General features: G+C 34.0%; 4 protein-coding genes across 4 annotated transcripts; 1 reads left to right on the plus strand and 3 right to left on the minus strand.

Moving 5' to 3' along the window:
• Nucleotides 1-2,140: 2,140 nt before the first annotated feature.
• On the plus strand, nucleotides 2,141-4,439 carry LOC142620081 (peroxidase 5-like). The gene is made up of 4 exons (XM_075793513.1): nucleotides 2,141-2,353; nucleotides 3,268-3,459; nucleotides 3,588-3,753; nucleotides 3,994-4,439. Exons 1-4 carry the CDS (start codon nucleotides 2,141-2,143, stop codon nucleotides 4,437-4,439), a joined length of 1,017 nt encoding a protein of 338 aa, XP_075649628.1.
• Nucleotides 4,440-5,158: 719 nt separating this feature from the next.
• On the minus strand, nucleotides 5,159-7,065 carry LOC142619210 (nascent polypeptide-associated complex subunit alpha-like protein 4). The gene is made up of 4 exons (XM_075792280.1): nucleotides 6,811-7,065; nucleotides 6,618-6,717; nucleotides 5,815-5,933; nucleotides 5,159-5,733 (listed from the first exon to the last, which is right to left on the minus strand). Exons 1-4 carry the CDS (start codon nucleotides 6,901-6,903, stop codon nucleotides 5,383-5,385), a joined length of 663 nt encoding a protein of 220 aa, XP_075648395.1. The 5' UTR covers nucleotides 6,904-7,065; the 3' UTR covers nucleotides 5,159-5,382.
• A 3,379-nt stretch (nucleotides 7,066-10,444) lies between these two features.
• On the minus strand, nucleotides 10,445-11,429 carry LOC142618690 (RPM1 interacting protein 13-like). Its single transcript, XM_075791682.1, has 3 exons — nucleotides 11,106-11,429; nucleotides 10,847-10,933; nucleotides 10,445-10,736 (listed from the first exon to the last, which is right to left on the minus strand). Exons 1-3 carry the CDS (start codon nucleotides 11,370-11,372, stop codon nucleotides 10,608-10,610), a joined length of 483 nt encoding a protein of 160 aa, XP_075647797.1. The 5' UTR covers nucleotides 11,373-11,429; the 3' UTR covers nucleotides 10,445-10,607.
• An 887-nt stretch (nucleotides 11,430-12,316) lies between these two features.
• LOC142621154 (RPM1 interacting protein 13-like) lies at nucleotides 12,317-14,852 on the minus strand. Its single transcript, XM_075794463.1, has 3 exons — nucleotides 14,459-14,852; nucleotides 12,754-12,840; nucleotides 12,317-12,668 (listed from the first exon to the last, which is right to left on the minus strand). The coding sequence occupies exons 1-3, from the start codon at nucleotides 14,777-14,779 to the stop codon at nucleotides 12,525-12,527; spliced, it is 552 nt and encodes a 183-aa protein (XP_075650578.1). The 5' UTR covers nucleotides 14,780-14,852; the 3' UTR covers nucleotides 12,317-12,524.
• Nucleotides 14,853-15,444: the final 592 nt, after the last annotated feature.

A 15,444-nucleotide genomic window follows, 5' to 3' on the forward strand; every position in this document is an offset into this window, starting at 1 on the left:
TTTGGGTCATAACAAGTTGTCCTACACGGGTTGCCAAACCTATAACCCTTTCTTGGTCTTTTCAATTGCATCAACCTAATATGACCCATATTTTTTCACATGCAAAAAATTGTTTGTCTTCCTTTCAATACAAATAAGAGAATAAATAGACAAAACCACTCAAAAATAAATTAAATATAATACATAAACACTTAAGTTTACAAAATTTAAGGTTCACTTAATTGAAGCATTCAAATCTCAAACTCATTTGGAAAAAATCTACAAGTGTTTATGAGGGAAAAAACCTAGAAGAGAGTAAAAACAACATGCTACACACAAACACAAAAACAAAAACAAAAACAAAAATAAAATCCTCTAAAGGAAAAAAAAAAAAAAAAAGTCAACCCATATGACCCATGGGTCAACCCAACCAAACTTGCAAGATTTTTTGTGCCTATGAAATCACTTCACTTTCTTATTCTAATGATAATAAGATTACATGTGACAATAACTTTGTCACATCTTTTGCTTACTCACATCATACCAAGTAGTATTGCTATATGGTCTTTTTCTTTTTCTTTTTTTTCTTTTTTCATGTTGGGTTGTGATAAGGTTAAATAAGATTGTGTTTATATCAAATCTGATGATAGATGTTGTCACGTCATATGATAACCTATGTTTCTTTTTTTCTTTCTTTCTTTGAAGTGATTTTAGATTTGCAATAGCATGGCCATATATAACAAAAAATTCGTAGCATTAGCTTGTAACTCATGTTACATAACTCCACTATGAGTATCATGTACTCATGTGCTAAGAAACAATTAAGATACCATACAATGACCCCGATTTGTAATGGCAGTTTGGTAAATGCAGTTTTTTTTTTTTTTTGGTTTTTTTTACATGTGATTTCCGAAAAGTTCATTATATATTAATTGTAATTAAACTTAAGACTAATATTGTTTCTTTTTCTTTTTCTTTTTCTTCTTTGCCATTTATACCTTTAATATATATTATATAACATAAACATGCTATTTAGGTGGCATAATTTTAAAAAATTAGCATAGACATGTGACATATAAATATAGGAAAATTATTAGGTACTTCCGGAGTATTATAAATGCGTACTCTTCTCTTTCACATAAATGGTGGGTCCTACCATGCATTTAATTAGTGGAACTCACCATTCATATGAGATGAGAGAGTACGCATTTATAGTTCTTCGGAAGTATACAATAATTTCCCATAAATATATAATGAACAATCTTTGGAATGTTAGGTTACACTTTCTCTTAGATTATGCTTTTTATACATTCATATAGATAGATCTAACAACAATAACTATACGAGTGCAATTGTCATCAAAACCCACTCTCACTCTCGTTGTCCTTTTATTCCAACTTTGCCAAAAACATTTTTTTAACTCCTTTGATTAAGTATTAATGGCATACGCTTTTTGCTTATGCTTTGCCAATAGTGTGGATGGAGGTTGATTATGAAGATTAGGGGTATTTTAGTTTGGGTGGAGTTTGTGTCACCTTTTTTGCAATGGACACGATACGATTTGGGTACATGTTGTATTCAGTGTAAAAAAGCATTGGACACAAGTTAAATCCTTTTAATTTGAATTTGTACCATTCAGTGAATAGGGTTTCTAGATTTTGGCCAAGTTTGTTACTTGTAGTGTGCTTGAGCCAAAGTATATAAGTAAATTCTACAATTTTTATAAATATCCCATTCAGATCTTGAATTCTCTTTTTTTTTTTTTTATGTTTTTAACTGTGAAAGTAATGAGGTATGTAACAACTGCGTAACAGAACCAACCTTGAGCAGGTAAAATGATACATTTCAAACCATGAGTAAATAATATGAAATTGAACTAACCACATGTGAATAAAATTTAATTACTCTTAATTTTAACTAACATATAACAAAAATTAATTGTACGTGAGGGACTTCAATATATATATAGATTATATAGATAAATAGTGCGATTGTCGTCAAAGCCCACTATACTTGCACCTTTCATTTTGCTTTCTCGCATGGCACTGGATGCATATTTTAGTCTGAACTATAAGACCACGAAGTACTGCTTTGCCAACTATATATAGTTTATACATAACGTTGTTAATATGCCTTCAGGTCTTACTAGCTTCTAAACAAAATGAGTGCAAGGAAGCTAACTTGTGCATTTATAACTTTGACTGTGGTTCTGTTATGTCAAAGTGTGCGTTCTCAGCTTCAAGTAGGCTTTTATAGAAATTTATGTAACTTAGCTGAAACCATAGTTAAAGAGGAGGTCAGAAAAGGCATCAGTAGGGACGAGGGAGTGGCTGCTGGTCTTGTGAGACTACACTTCCATGACTGCTTTGTTAGAGTAAGCAAATGTGCTAATGCAGCTAATCACTTGTTTTCCTCTCTCTCTCTCTCTCTCTCTCTCTCTCTCTCTCTCTCTCTCTCTCTCTCAAAGTCCACGAATCACCAATCACAGCACACTTTTATTTTTATTTCTTGATGATTCGATAGTTGAGGAGGGGAATTTGAACCTTAGTTGTTTTTGTTGCAAATACTAAGAGGTGTCACTTAAGTTATAAGGCTCTTGGACACTCCATTTTAAGTAAAGTAACTTAGTAAGCATGTTCATTTCCAATCAATGACAATTGGAGCTTAATTTGATCCATGAGTGATCTTCAATATTTGAAGTGAAGTTGAGAGAGTTAAGGGACACAATATTTTTCACATTATTTATATGGTTTGTTGTTGATTGATCCATAATAAAAATTGTATCAGTGGCAAACCCAAATGAAAGTGATGTTATTTCAATTACAACAAACCATGTTAACAATTGCAAAAAATGTTGACCCTAATTACTTTATGATTTAATTTCTTGTATATAATGGTATATATGGTGACAATAATTAAAATTTTAAATTATGTTACACTAGATACATCTCTATATCTAATATTTAATTTTAATCACACAATTAGTCAATTTTAAATAATGTGAGATTAGATATATTTGTAATATTTAATTGGAACCATGAAACGTGGAAAGGATCAAAGAGGCTAGGAATCATTCAAGCTAAATTGATAATTGTTTCTGTACAGTTCAAACCATCTATGGGATATTAGGCATCAAATTTTTATCCATCAAAATAAAGAACTTTTGGTGGGTAACATAGAGGAGCTGAGTAGTACCTAGCAGGAGATGGTGCCAATTTATATTCTTAAATGTGTTGTCAAATATTGAGCAATTTGACAAGAGTAACTAACATGTGTAACTACTTTCAGGGTTGTGATGCATCAGTACTCATTGACTCCACTCCAGGAAACTCAGCAGAGCAAGATTCTCCAGCAAATGATCCCAGTCTACGAGGGTTTGCAGTCATTGATAGAGCCAAGGCTAGAATTGAAGCCATATGTAAGGGTGTTGTTTCCTGCGCTGATATAGTCGCATTTGCAGCCAGGGATAGCATAATGATAGTAAGAGATACCTAATCTGCTTACACTCTTGAAACATTTTAGGCAAATTTTCTTGAAAACACACACACACACACACACACACACACACACACACATATATATATATGACCCTTACTTTCTTCATGCAGACTGGAGGGTTTGGCTATGAGGTTCCTGCTGGAAGAAGAGATGGCAGAATTTCTCTAGTTAATGAGACATTTACTAATTTACCTCCCCCTACATTGAATGTTGACCAACTCACTCAAGCCTTTGCAGAGAAGGGTTTCACACAAGAAGAAATGGTCACCCTTACCGGTAAGAACTTCAGACTACTTTCGTAAAACTATCCAAATCCATTTACCACCAACTCAATATTATTGAGAAATTTTGAAGAAGAAACTACTAAATAACATAAAGACTAATCTTAGGGACACTAAATTCTACTGCATAACTGATTATCACTAATTACAAAAGAATAATACCGATCATATTCTTACAACATCAGTTTATTTTGTAGTAAATATAGCACTTTCCTAACATAAAATGTGTTAACAGGAGCACACACCATCGGCCGCTCTCATTGCACTTCTTTCAGTGAAAGATTGTACAATTTCAATGGAACCACAAGTCAGGACCCAAGTTTAGATTCTACATATGTGACTCAGTTGAAGCAGAGGTGTCCACAAGGCAGCAAAAATCCTAGTTTGGTGGTTCTAACGACCACTGATTGCCCTAGCTTCCGTGATGCAGGCTACTACAAGAATGTTCTGGCTAACCGTGGACTGTTCGCATCAGACCAAACACTCATGACAAACGCAGCAACAGCAATCCAAGTGAATCAAAATGCCAGGAACCCCAATCTTTGGAGGAGCAAATTTGCTGCAGCAATGTTGAAGATGAGTCAACTTGATGTCTTAACGGGTGATGCTGGTGAGATACGTTCAAATTGTAGGGTGATAAATAGCTGGAGAGAGAGGAGAGGGAAGCTTAGTAATCTTTAAGCTAAAAGCTGGATGTGTATTGTGCCTGCAATCAGTATAATCACAAGGCAAGCAATAACTATTCAAGTTTTTTATGCTCTTATTTTGGATTAGTTACTGCCTTGTTGATTACAATCAAGAGAACCGATTGATATTTACGATTTAGGAGAACCTCTTATCAGCTTGAGAGAAGCTACTCCATGGACACCAGGCCAACTTTCACAAAGCCGCGCCTTTCTGTTCTGTGCCGCATACATGACATTTTGCTTGGTAGCAAAAAGGTCCAATTAAAACCAAAACAGGCTATACAAGGCAAGCAATAACTATTGAATTATTAACCAAAACACTAAAATAAAAAGAATGGAAACCAACGAGAATTTAATGTTTAAAGTCTGGACATTCAAGTTATTTTACCAAGTGGCTAAAACCTAGCAAGTATAGCAAACCTGTCAAACCATTGCAGTCAAGATAGCATAAACCGCACCACTCCCTACATTTTAGATCTAATTCAGAAACCCAACTGCCCCAGAAAAATATTACAGAAAATAGAGCTCAAATTCAAAAGTCTGATAATCACTTGAGCTTAATTCTAAGATGTTATGTAAGGAGTCTTTAAACACATCCTTTCAGACATTCTAAGCAATTCTAGCAGACAATTCTTACAAGCTATTGTAGAAAGAGTAATTTTGTTAAGGAATCCATAACCCAATTAATGAGTTGCAACCTTTCAAGCAACAATAGAAAACCAGTAATGAAAAGCTTAATTACTCATGAGTAGAATAACTCATCGGAAGACAACCTCACTTTGACTGAAAACTGTCTGAGACTCTCAAGTCCAACAAAAAGAGAAAGGTAACTTAGACACCAGATAGATGAGAGCCAAATAGACTATAATAACTAGATGATGAAATAAGTTTCAAAAATCATCAAAAAGAAATACTGCAGGATAGACTATGGAGCAGATCTAAGTGGTGAGCTCCATGATAGCACTGACAATGTCCCCACTGTGAGTCTTGAGAGCCTTGACAGCTTTGCTCCTTGACACACTTGCCTGTGTCATGACCAAATCAATGTCCCGAGGCTCCACGCCAGTTTCGTCCACCTCTTCCTCTTCCTCATCAGCCTGCACTCCAGCAGCTGAAGGAGAAACGTCCGATTTTGCCATAATAGATCCCATGTCAGGCATCCTGAACTGCTGGGCAGCCTGTGTCTGCAATTGTGAGCTCAAGTCCTCTATCTTTGCCTCCCCAAAGATGACGTAGGTCTCAGAATGTGGGCTTTTAAAGACATCAGGTTTTGAGATGAAAAACAGTATCTGAATAACAAGAAAACTACAGTGAATTTCCATCCATCATGCAGACAGTTGATTACATCAAACAAGAAGATAACAGCTTACATTTTTGGTTCTCTTGATGGTGACCCTGCTAACACCGGTAACAGGTTTCATGCCGAGCTTCAACATTGCCTTGCGACTCTTTTTCTCGCTTCTACTCTGCTTAGAACTCTCATTCCCACCTGCAACTCATTCTCCAATCAAAAAACTTGGACAATATAGAAAATAGTCATATAATTAAACAGCCAAATAATCCCTGGCTTTCAAGCAACACATGGATAAATATCATAGTTGATAAATGAAACCAAATAAAATCAATTCATTATCATTTAGGAAGCAGTTGTATCTCGCTGTACCAAACAATAACAACTACAACAATCAAACATTAAGTCTCTTCCATTACCTCAAAAGTCAAATTTTCTACAATATGTTCTTAAAAAATAACAAAGAACCTGAATACTATGCAACCCACTCTTATACACTTTCTAGCAAATGAACAGAATTTATCTCACACAAACAATCCTTTCTTTTGCCATTGCTTAAAGTATGACCAACTCAACCAAACAATTTATATTCTTTCCATTGTTACTTTGCTCAGTCCTCCTAGATACCAATAAAAACCCTTCCTTTATTCCTACATTTTCTCAATCAGTACATTTCCACTTAAAATGACTAAAACATATACCCCAAAATCTTCAATTAAAAAATGCCCCAAACCCCAATTCAAAAGTCAAAATCTTTACCCAATAAACCAAACCCCACTTGCTCAAAAAATTAAGCCCAACACCCCAACTACACAAAATCACTCACAAGTAAGTATCATAAAACCTTAAAACACAAAGAAAAAAAAAAAGGAGTTAACAAACCTTGTGCCCCGTCTTCCTTGTCATCCTCGTCATCGTCTTCATCATCGTCATCATCCTCGTCATCCTCGTCCTTCACATCCTCAACAACAACCTCGTCGTTCTGCTAAGACACACACACATACACAAAACTCAAAACCCAAAAAGCAAAAAAGACCCAGAAAGTGAATGAAGCAGAAAGTGAAGAATGGGTGACCTGGGGTTCAAGAGTCTTCTGGGGCTCGTCGGTGGCTGGGGTCTGGAGCAAGGTCTCGGGCTCTGCGGCCTCAACAACTGGTCCTGGTGACATGGCTTTGAAGCCCTTTTGATTTTTAGGGGTTTGGTTTTTATCTTTTGGTGCTTGGAAGAAGAAGAAGATGAGGAGGCGAGAGCAAAATTGAGGGACTGAGGTATCAATAGGTGATAACCTTCTTTTTTGTCTCTGTGAATAATAAGCTGAGGCTTTTGTTTTGTGTGGGGACTGTGTGTGAAATAAGATAAGGGTTTTCTAATGAATTGGGCCAACTTTGAGTCCATTTTGAATGTGAGAAACCCATAAGTAAAGGACCCATATATAAATAAATAAATACATTAATATATAATATATAAAAATAATATATTTTCTCCTTAAATTTTTGTACGAGGTTCATTTTTTATCCACAAAATTTTTTTAAAAAAAATTTTTGGTAAAATACAATTAACTTCCTTGAGCCTTGAAGTTTGGGTTAATGTTAATGAGATTTAAAATTTTTTAAAATTGACCAACTTAATTCTTAATTATTATGAAAAATAAGAAAAATGAGTAATAATTTAGGGTGCAAATTGAGTATACTAGTTTATGGATCAAATTGGTCAATTTTGACTTTTGAAAAGTCCTAACCTAGCTGAAGTTAGTGCAAAACTTAGAGCTACAAACTGTATTTTACCTTCTTTTTTTTTTTTTTCATAAACTTTGAAAACATTCCACCATATATCTTTCCATCATCTTACTGTCTCATGTTAACTTTTACCCTATGTATAATGCATCATAAATGAATGTTGAAATTTTTTTTTTTTCCATTAGATAATTAACATGGGCCAATTCATTAAAAAAATTTACCCCAAAAAATAAATCAACACATTGTGCCAAATGATTGATCATGCACACTTCTAGACTTTCCAAATTGACAAAAACACCACTCTCTATCTAGGCTGTCAACTCAGATTGACAAAAAACAATCCTCAAATCTCAAATTAGAGCTTATAGAAAACCCCCCAAATACCATATGAAAATCCCAAATTCATATGCATTTTGTTTTTGAGGAGTGAACGTTTTGTTTTTACTTCAAAAAAGGAAAAAAAAAAAATTTATGTGAGAATTCTAACATAACAGCTGTAATTCTGTGGTGTAAAGTGATGCATGTATGTATCATCTTCTAATATAATTCCCCTATTTTGATCATGAGGCAAGGGTCTGCTTGAAAACTGAGGTAACATAATTGGAAAAAGTATAATATACTTGATCATTATTTTGTTTGTAAATAATTTAAATCGAAATCCAGCATATAAACAACAAAAAATCAGGAACACAATGAGATAGGGAGAGAGAAAGAACAAAAGAGTATGCATATATAAACTTCAAACTATGACCACAATAAGGCTTTAACCATACGCCTATCACTAATAATTTGGAGGTTTTCTCTAATTCAGATATTTGAGGATATGTTCTAAAAATAAATAAAAGATATGTTTTTGCATTAATTTGGGTTGGCTACATAGAAAGTGGGGTGTGTTTTGATAAATTTCAAATGTCCAATAGTGTGTGTGACCAATCAATTAGTGCCACGTGTTGTTTTTAATTTTGACTGAGTTAGTCCATGTTAGATTATCTAATGCTAAAAATATACCATATTAGCATTCTGTTTGAACATGTAGAATAAAAGTCAACATAAGTTGACAAAAAAGGACATAAACTAGAACCTTTTTTAAAGTTTTGGAACGAAAAGTGAGCTTTTTACTATTTGATGATGAGCAAAGTTTATGACTAAAAACCAATATTTTAATATGTAAAAATAAAAATAAAAAGTAAATTTGTTTTTATATTTTGTTCTTGATGAGGAGAAGATAACTAAGACAAAGAATACAAGTTCTTTTTTTACTTATTTATTAAGATTTTAATTTAAGATATTTAATCATCTTAATTCTTCATCTACTTCATCTATATCTATACTATCTATAAGAAGATTTCTCTTTTTAGATTGGACTTTTATATAGTTCAAAAATACCCTTAAACCTTAACTTTTAAGAGAAAAAAACTTGAGGACAATCCGGTAAAATATATCTTCAACTCCACTTAAAATGCTTACAAAATATAATACTTTCCGACTAATCCATATTTTCTAAACAAACTTATCCAAATTTTAAAATAAATAAATAAATAAATATATATGACACCAAATCCAAAAAAAAAAAGATTTATCACATGCGCAAAACTAATGTAACGAAGGATAGTTTTCATAGAAGTTTAAATTTAAGGCTCCCTAGGGGGTTGGTCTGGCATCTGGTATTGACTACCCTCTGTAATAATTTGGACTTCTGAGTAAGACCAATGAAACCTTTTTTTCTTTTTTGCTTGAAATGGATTTTGTACTTCTTTCAAGAATCCTCTAATTTTTTGCACAAACATTAGGTCATTAATCCACAAATTTCTCAATACCTTCATCTTCAAATACATATCTACCAATTGATTTATCCCCTAAAAATATTTTTTCCTTGTGAAATAAAACTTTTATTGCGTGGGTAACAAGGGTAAAAAAAATAAAAATAAAAATAAATTTCATTAAAGACTAGGGTCCTCTACTCCCAATCCGCTGAAAACGCAAGAGGGGGAGGGAACCCAGCCCACAAAAGAATTTTAAAAAGCCCATCTACTCAATACATGGGTAGCATCTTTAGGAACCCATCCAAAAGAACAGAGCAAAATCCTTAGCTTTAAGTATGCAATAATAATTGCACACCTTTGGTACGGTGATCACTCCACAAGTATAAATGCTTGTAGAGGGTGGAGGATAAGGGTCGAGATTCAAATCTTCAAAAGGGAACTTCATACGCATATACACTTAGATTATGCTAGAAGAAAAATTCTATCTTGTAAAAAATAAAAAAAGAAAGTATGCAATAATATATCATCCACACACAATATCTACAATTTTCCAACTAAATGACTTCCCTAAGTTGTTGATGGCCTCTACACAAGACAAACAATCTCCTTTGACCGAAATCTTTAGCAAAAGGAAAGTGGTGATGTATGTAAAATAACTCATTAGACAAAGCACTAATAACTTTATTTATTAATTCTTCACATTGTGATAAATACAAAATGTTTGAAACATACCCACACAAATAAAATGATATTCATAGTTTACAAATGAGAATATATCTACATAAAGAATGTATTTACAAAGAATAATGTTAGTTACAGAAAAATTTTCATAAATTTTTTTTTCTTAACAAAGATCCCTTTCACTCAAGATCAACAATTGTGAAAAAAATGTTGCTGAAAATGGTAAGTGCCAATACGTATTGATTTACTTAATGAGAAAGAAAGATAACCTAATTCTACAAGCAAAATTAAGTTCAAAGGCTAAGAAAAATAAAGGTGCGCAAAAAGAACTGCTTTTAGAAAGGCTAGGCTATCCATCTTTTTCTTTTCAGATAAATGTCACTGCTAGCTTCTAAATTTCAAATTACTTAATGCACTAATTTCATGCTGTTACATCACCTTCTGTATCAGACTAAAAAACAAAATGCACTCCACTTATAACTAAAATGGACGAATTTCATTTGGGCTCTCCATTCTTTACAAATGCTAGGATATCTACATATGTCAATGATGACACATATTCCTCTTCAAAATGAAAAGACTCTTTTACAAAACAGAAAGCTATATTTGACCCAAACATTAAACTCTAAAGCTTGAATTTGACAGCCTAATAGCAAAATAATTTACTTAATCTCTGTCATATGCCATTAAAGTTAGGTTGCTCTTCTCAAATTCCTTTGAAACTTCCAATATTCTACGTGCTCTGAAGCATGGCAATGTGCTGGCTCAAGCTCTGTCCAGTACTTGCATGGTGCAGCTGAATCGCAAACGTAACAATAACACTGCATTCCATCAATATACGAAAATTTATCAGTATATCTTTATGTATAACAGGTATAAAACTATGTGCACTTAAACACTGATTAAATTAGCTGTTAAATAAAACTATCACCATCTTGCAGAAGTTCTCATGAGGTGTTGTATGAAAGGGGAAGTTGAGACAAACATGCCTTGAATGTGGATAATCTCTAAGAGCCACCTATTTATCATTAATCAAATTATATATCAAAACCTCTCAGTAAAACACACATACAAACACAAACACTTCCAATGATACTAATATATTAAGATTGTAAATATAACACACTGATAACACAAAAGCAAGTTAACCAGACATCAAGTTTTTGAAAAAAAAAAAGTGCAATCCATACCTGGCCTCTTTCAGCAATAACAAAGAGATCATTAGCACCATCAGGATGACCATCAATAAGATTATTGTTCATGGAGAGGTTGAAGACATCGAGGGGCTCGTAAGGGTCGAACTCCAAGATGAAACAGTCCTCTATTTCTTCTATGCGCTTCATGTCCGCCTTTTCTTTGAGACAAAATATGGATCTAATTGGAGACCCAATAGAAGAAGATGAAATGTCTCCGACTTCATAGTAACTTGATTCATCTGAAGAAGTAATTGACTTCATCTGACTAACAAGTTTTCTCTCTTTCTCGGATGAGAAGGGTGATATATTAAGCTCATTTTCACTCATTTTCTTTCTTCTGTTTGGTTACCAAGAAGTTGAGTCCCTATAAATCAAGACGCAGAGTGTACTACTACTACTACAGCAACTAAAACTTTCGATAAAGGCTAAGTTAAGTGGATCTTTGGGGTCCTTAACCAAAAAAGATATTATACTGACGAATTAACCAATGTTTTCTTGCTTCATCTTTTTCTTCTGTCCTCTATGAAAGTTTTGCTTACTCAATAGGGAAAAAAAATCTACTCCTCCCTTTTGGCCCATTTTTAAAAAAAAACAACAATAATAATTAACTGGAAAAATTGTTTCCTTCAAATCCCACATTTTACTAATCCACCGGTAGTCAAATTTACTTTTGAAACATTAATAGCATCCAGTTCAATAAATTCGAGGTAAAAATTAGGGTATCTAGTCAGTTCTTTAAAAATACAAACATTTTCCTCTACTTTGAGCCCATGCTTGAAGGCCTACATTGATGTAGGCATTTCATTCAGAATTAACACTAAACAGGAAGTGGACACAACTTCAAATAAATTTTCTAATTTAGAACTGCATTGTTTAAAATAATATAAGACATAGATCTGGACAAGATTTCAATTCCTTTTTTTTTTTTTTTGGAAGTACTGGAAGTAACTCAACTTCATCCACTCATCTCCAAAAAACTTATGAACCCTCTACCAACATGTGCAAGGGATTCGAATGCTGACAATTTTTTGGGGAGGGAGGACACAAATCCTTGCTTTCACCTTCTGCAAAAGACCAGGAATCAGACTCCAGTTCCTTAATTTACTAATAGAATTTCAAACATTTTACACCCATCTCTCATTCTCTCACCATCCTTTACATATATCATAGCATGTATATACATTCATAAATAAAACAACCCAAAATGAAGGGATAATAGCACATATGCCTCTTTAAATGAAACAGGTTTCCTACAAAGTAGAAACATATCTAAAGAACCCACATATCAAATTCTAAGCATCAATTTGACAGCATTAAAGCAAAACAATTTACTTTTTCTTTTGTCATGTACCACTGTACCAGAAAGTCAGAAACCCATTAACTACAATAAAGCGCAAAGAAAGAAAAACTTCTTCAATCCCAAACAACTGGTAGTTTTTTCCTTAAATTTCTCCGGGACTTCCAATCTCCAACCTTCTCTGAAGCATGGCAGTGTGCTTGTTCATGCTGCATCCAATACTTGCACGGGGCAGATGAATCGCAAACATAACAGTAACACTGCAATAATTGCATAGAATGAAATTTGTTATAGAATGGAGATAAAGTATACGTCCCATATTGCTTAAATGTTAAATCCCATTACCAGCTTGCAGTATTGCTCATGAGGTGTTGTCTCAAAAGGGAATTTCATACAGAGATGCCTTGAATGTGGATAATCTCTGCAAGCCACCTATTCACCATCAATCAAAATGAAAACATTTTAGGACAGCACATTCACAGAAAGATTTTGAGTAAAACACACACGGCTGGTGGGCTTAGAACAACAGACACCATCCTTTAGTAATATTACTTTACAAGCATACCAATCAAGGGCACTCTTGCCTACTCACTTGCACACGCACTTAGACTCACTTGCACACAACTTTGAGCCACATGGATGGCACAAAAAAAAGACCCTATCTTACAGTATGTTTGGAAGGAGAAGGGAGTAAAGGGTAACAGGGGAAGGAGAGGAGAGGAAAGGGGAATGGTTACCCCTTCCCCTTGTTTGGGTTTTTTTTAAAATATAGATATCCCTCCCCTTTGTTTGGATATTTTAAAAATTAAGTACTTTGTTCAGATATTCCAATAATTAAGTACGTGGAAGAAATGTGAGAGATATGGTCATATAAATTGACAATTATGACACTTTTAGCTAATTCAATTGTTATAAGTGTAGGAGGGGGATTCGAACCATGGTTCTCCTCGTAAAGGAGACCAGGCAATGCCACTAAATTACAAGAAATAGATATAAATTGACAATTTAATTTTTTTTTAATATGAGTGGAACCGCTCCCCTCCACCTCCAAATTCATCCGATTTGGGGAAATTAAACATGAGGGATTTGGAGAGATAAGATATCCCTTTCAAATCCCCTCAAACCCTTCACCCTCCAAACATCCCAACAGGGTTTAACTCACACCGGTGCCAGGCACTGTTGCACAAAAGATACACCTCCTTCGTGTTTAACATAGTTGTTACCTAGTCACACGATGACACCTAGAATTTCAACTCCTAAAATTGTGATCTTTACTTAGCCTCACACACAAAATCCTTCCAGCCATGATATATCACTACTTAAAATCTTCTGTGTCACCTTCAGGGTAGGTCTCACTGCCATCAACAATCTTCCACAACGCTCCAACGAGGACTTTATGTAGATGCATCAATTACTATTATGGTAGTTGTTGAGCTTCTCCATTGCACAAGCCATGTTGACAATTTAACTTTATTTAAGCCCACATACTACCAACTAAACTTGACCTCAAACCAATGAAACATCACATGATTCATGATTGGTGTGATGGCGAAGCTCAACAACAATTATAGACATGTTAGATGTTACATATACGTAAACGAAGAATCGGGCAAAATAAACAACAAGATGAACCACTAACCCAATAGTCACACATCTCTCACTCTCACACCTAACTCTTCCACACTAATAACACAATTTGTTTTTTCTTTTTGGGTTTTTGATAAGTCAATTATTTTTTAAAAATTTAAATGAACACAGAAAATGAAAGCCAAACTTTCTGTCACAATAACACAAATGACACGCTTACAATGTCTGTAAGCATAGCCAACTTACAATCAATCTCCAATGCCGCCATTCCATGATAACACCAAAGTAAAGAAAAAGAAAAAAACCCATCATTCAATTTCATCAATAACAACATAAAAATGGGCCTTTTCGTGTTCTACATTTCCTTAACAACCAAAACCAAAAAGACCCATTACATAAAAAAGAAAACCCATCACAGAAAAGAGAAAATCATTGAAATGGGTGGTGATTAAAGAATCCAAACCTGGCCTTTCTCAGCAACAACAGAGACTTCATTATCAATAGGACTATTGCTAACAGAGAGCTTTGAGATATCAATGGAGTCAAAGGGATCGAAGTCCAATATGAAACATTCCTCGATCTCTTCAATGCGTTTGATGTCAGTGTTTCTTTTGACGCAAAACACGGGTCTCAACGGAGTCCCATTATCTTCTTCCTCTTCTGAATATCTCTCAGACGGGGAAGGAGATATCTCAATCACCTGTGTCCCATTTTTTGCCATTTTCTGATTTTCTGTTTGGTAACCGAGAAAATGATTCCCTGTCTGTGATTTTAGCGATGCCATCGACTACTACACTGTGAGCAGAGCGACTCGGATTTCGAAAATATTTAGGTTTTGGAATTCGTGGAGTGGACCGTTGGAATTCCCCACAAATCAAACACAATGAGTGAAAATGGAGGAAGCAAACGACGCCGTTTTGTTTTTGGTTGTTTTTTTTCACTTTCTAGCTATCATAAAGAAAGGGGAGATATTAAATAAATAAATAAATATCTCACTTTTAATATTTTCTTCATTAAAAAAGTATTTTGCCAAAAGAAAAATAGTTTTTAAAGTTTATCATTCCATCATCTCCATCTTATCTATCCCAATTCCCCACTATCTTAAGAGATTGAGATTATCAAGGGAATATAAATCTGATTAAGATTTTTCTTTTGGCTAAGGATTAATAAAAGTAAAAAGTAACTTTAGAGACATATAAAGTGACAAAATTTTGTGTCACAATTCACCACATGAGTTGTGAGTAGTAAAAATGTGACAGTGGGTCTATGTGAGACACACTTTTACCACTTACAACCCATCATACAGCGAGTTATGACACAAAATTGTGTAATTTTATGTGTTCACAACATTATTCAAAAACAAATTGAAAAGTTTGAGCTAAAAAAAATGAGTTAGATTAAGAAATTTTGGATTTTTTTTTTATAGATAAAGTGGATGTCTCGAATAGT

This window comes from Castanea sativa, chromosome 12 (assembly GCF_040712315.1).
Source record: "Castanea sativa cultivar Marrone di Chiusa Pesio chromosome 12, ASM4071231v1".
In the NCBI taxonomy this organism is placed as follows: domain Eukaryota; kingdom Viridiplantae; phylum Streptophyta; class Magnoliopsida; order Fagales; family Fagaceae; genus Castanea; species Castanea sativa.

Coding starts and splice junctions, on each gene's coding strand:
- LOC142620081 (XM_075793513.1), top strand. CDS start 2,141: ATGAGTGCAAGGAAGCTAACTTGTGCATTTATAACTTTGACTGTGGTT. Junction 2,354..3,267: donor TCCATGACTGCTTTGTTAGA/GTAAGCAAATGT, acceptor AACTACTTTCAG/GGTTGTGATGCATCAGTACT. Junction 3,754..3,993: donor AGAAATGGTCACCCTTACCG/GTAAGAACTTCA, acceptor ATGTGTTAACAG/GAGCACACACCATCGGCCGC.
- LOC142619210 (XM_075792280.1), bottom strand. CDS start 6,903: ATGTCACCAGGACCAGTTGTTGAGGCCGCAGAGCCCGAGACCTTGCTC. Junction 6,718..6,810: donor AGAAGACTCTTGAACCCCAG/GTCACCCATTCT, acceptor GTGTCTTAGCAG/AACGACGAGGTTGTTGTTGA. Junction 5,934..6,617: donor CAAGGAAGACGGGGCACAAG/GTTTGTTAACTC, acceptor AATGAGTTGCAG/GTGGGAATGAGAGTTCTAAG.
- LOC142618690 (XM_075791682.1), bottom strand. CDS start 11,372: ATGAAGTCAATTACTTCTTCAGATGAATCAAGTTACTATGAAGTCGGA. Junction 10,934..11,105: donor TTATTGCTGAAAGAGGCCAG/GTATGGATTGCA, acceptor AATGATAAATAG/GTGGCTCTTAGAGATTATCC. Junction 10,737..10,846: donor ATGAGAACTTCTGCAAGATG/GTGATAGTTTTA, acceptor GATGGAATGCAG/TGTTATTGTTACGTTTGCGA.
- LOC142621154 (XM_075794463.1), bottom strand. CDS start 14,779: ATGGCATCGCTAAAATCACAGACAGGGAATCATTTTCTCGGTTACCAA. Junction 12,841..14,458: donor TTGTTGCTGAGAAAGGCCAG/GTTTGGATTCTT, acceptor GATGGTGAATAG/GTGGCTTGCAGAGATTATCC. Junction 12,669..12,753: donor ATGAGCAATACTGCAAGCTG/GTAATGGGATTT, acceptor CAATTATTGCAG/TGTTACTGTTATGTTTGCGA.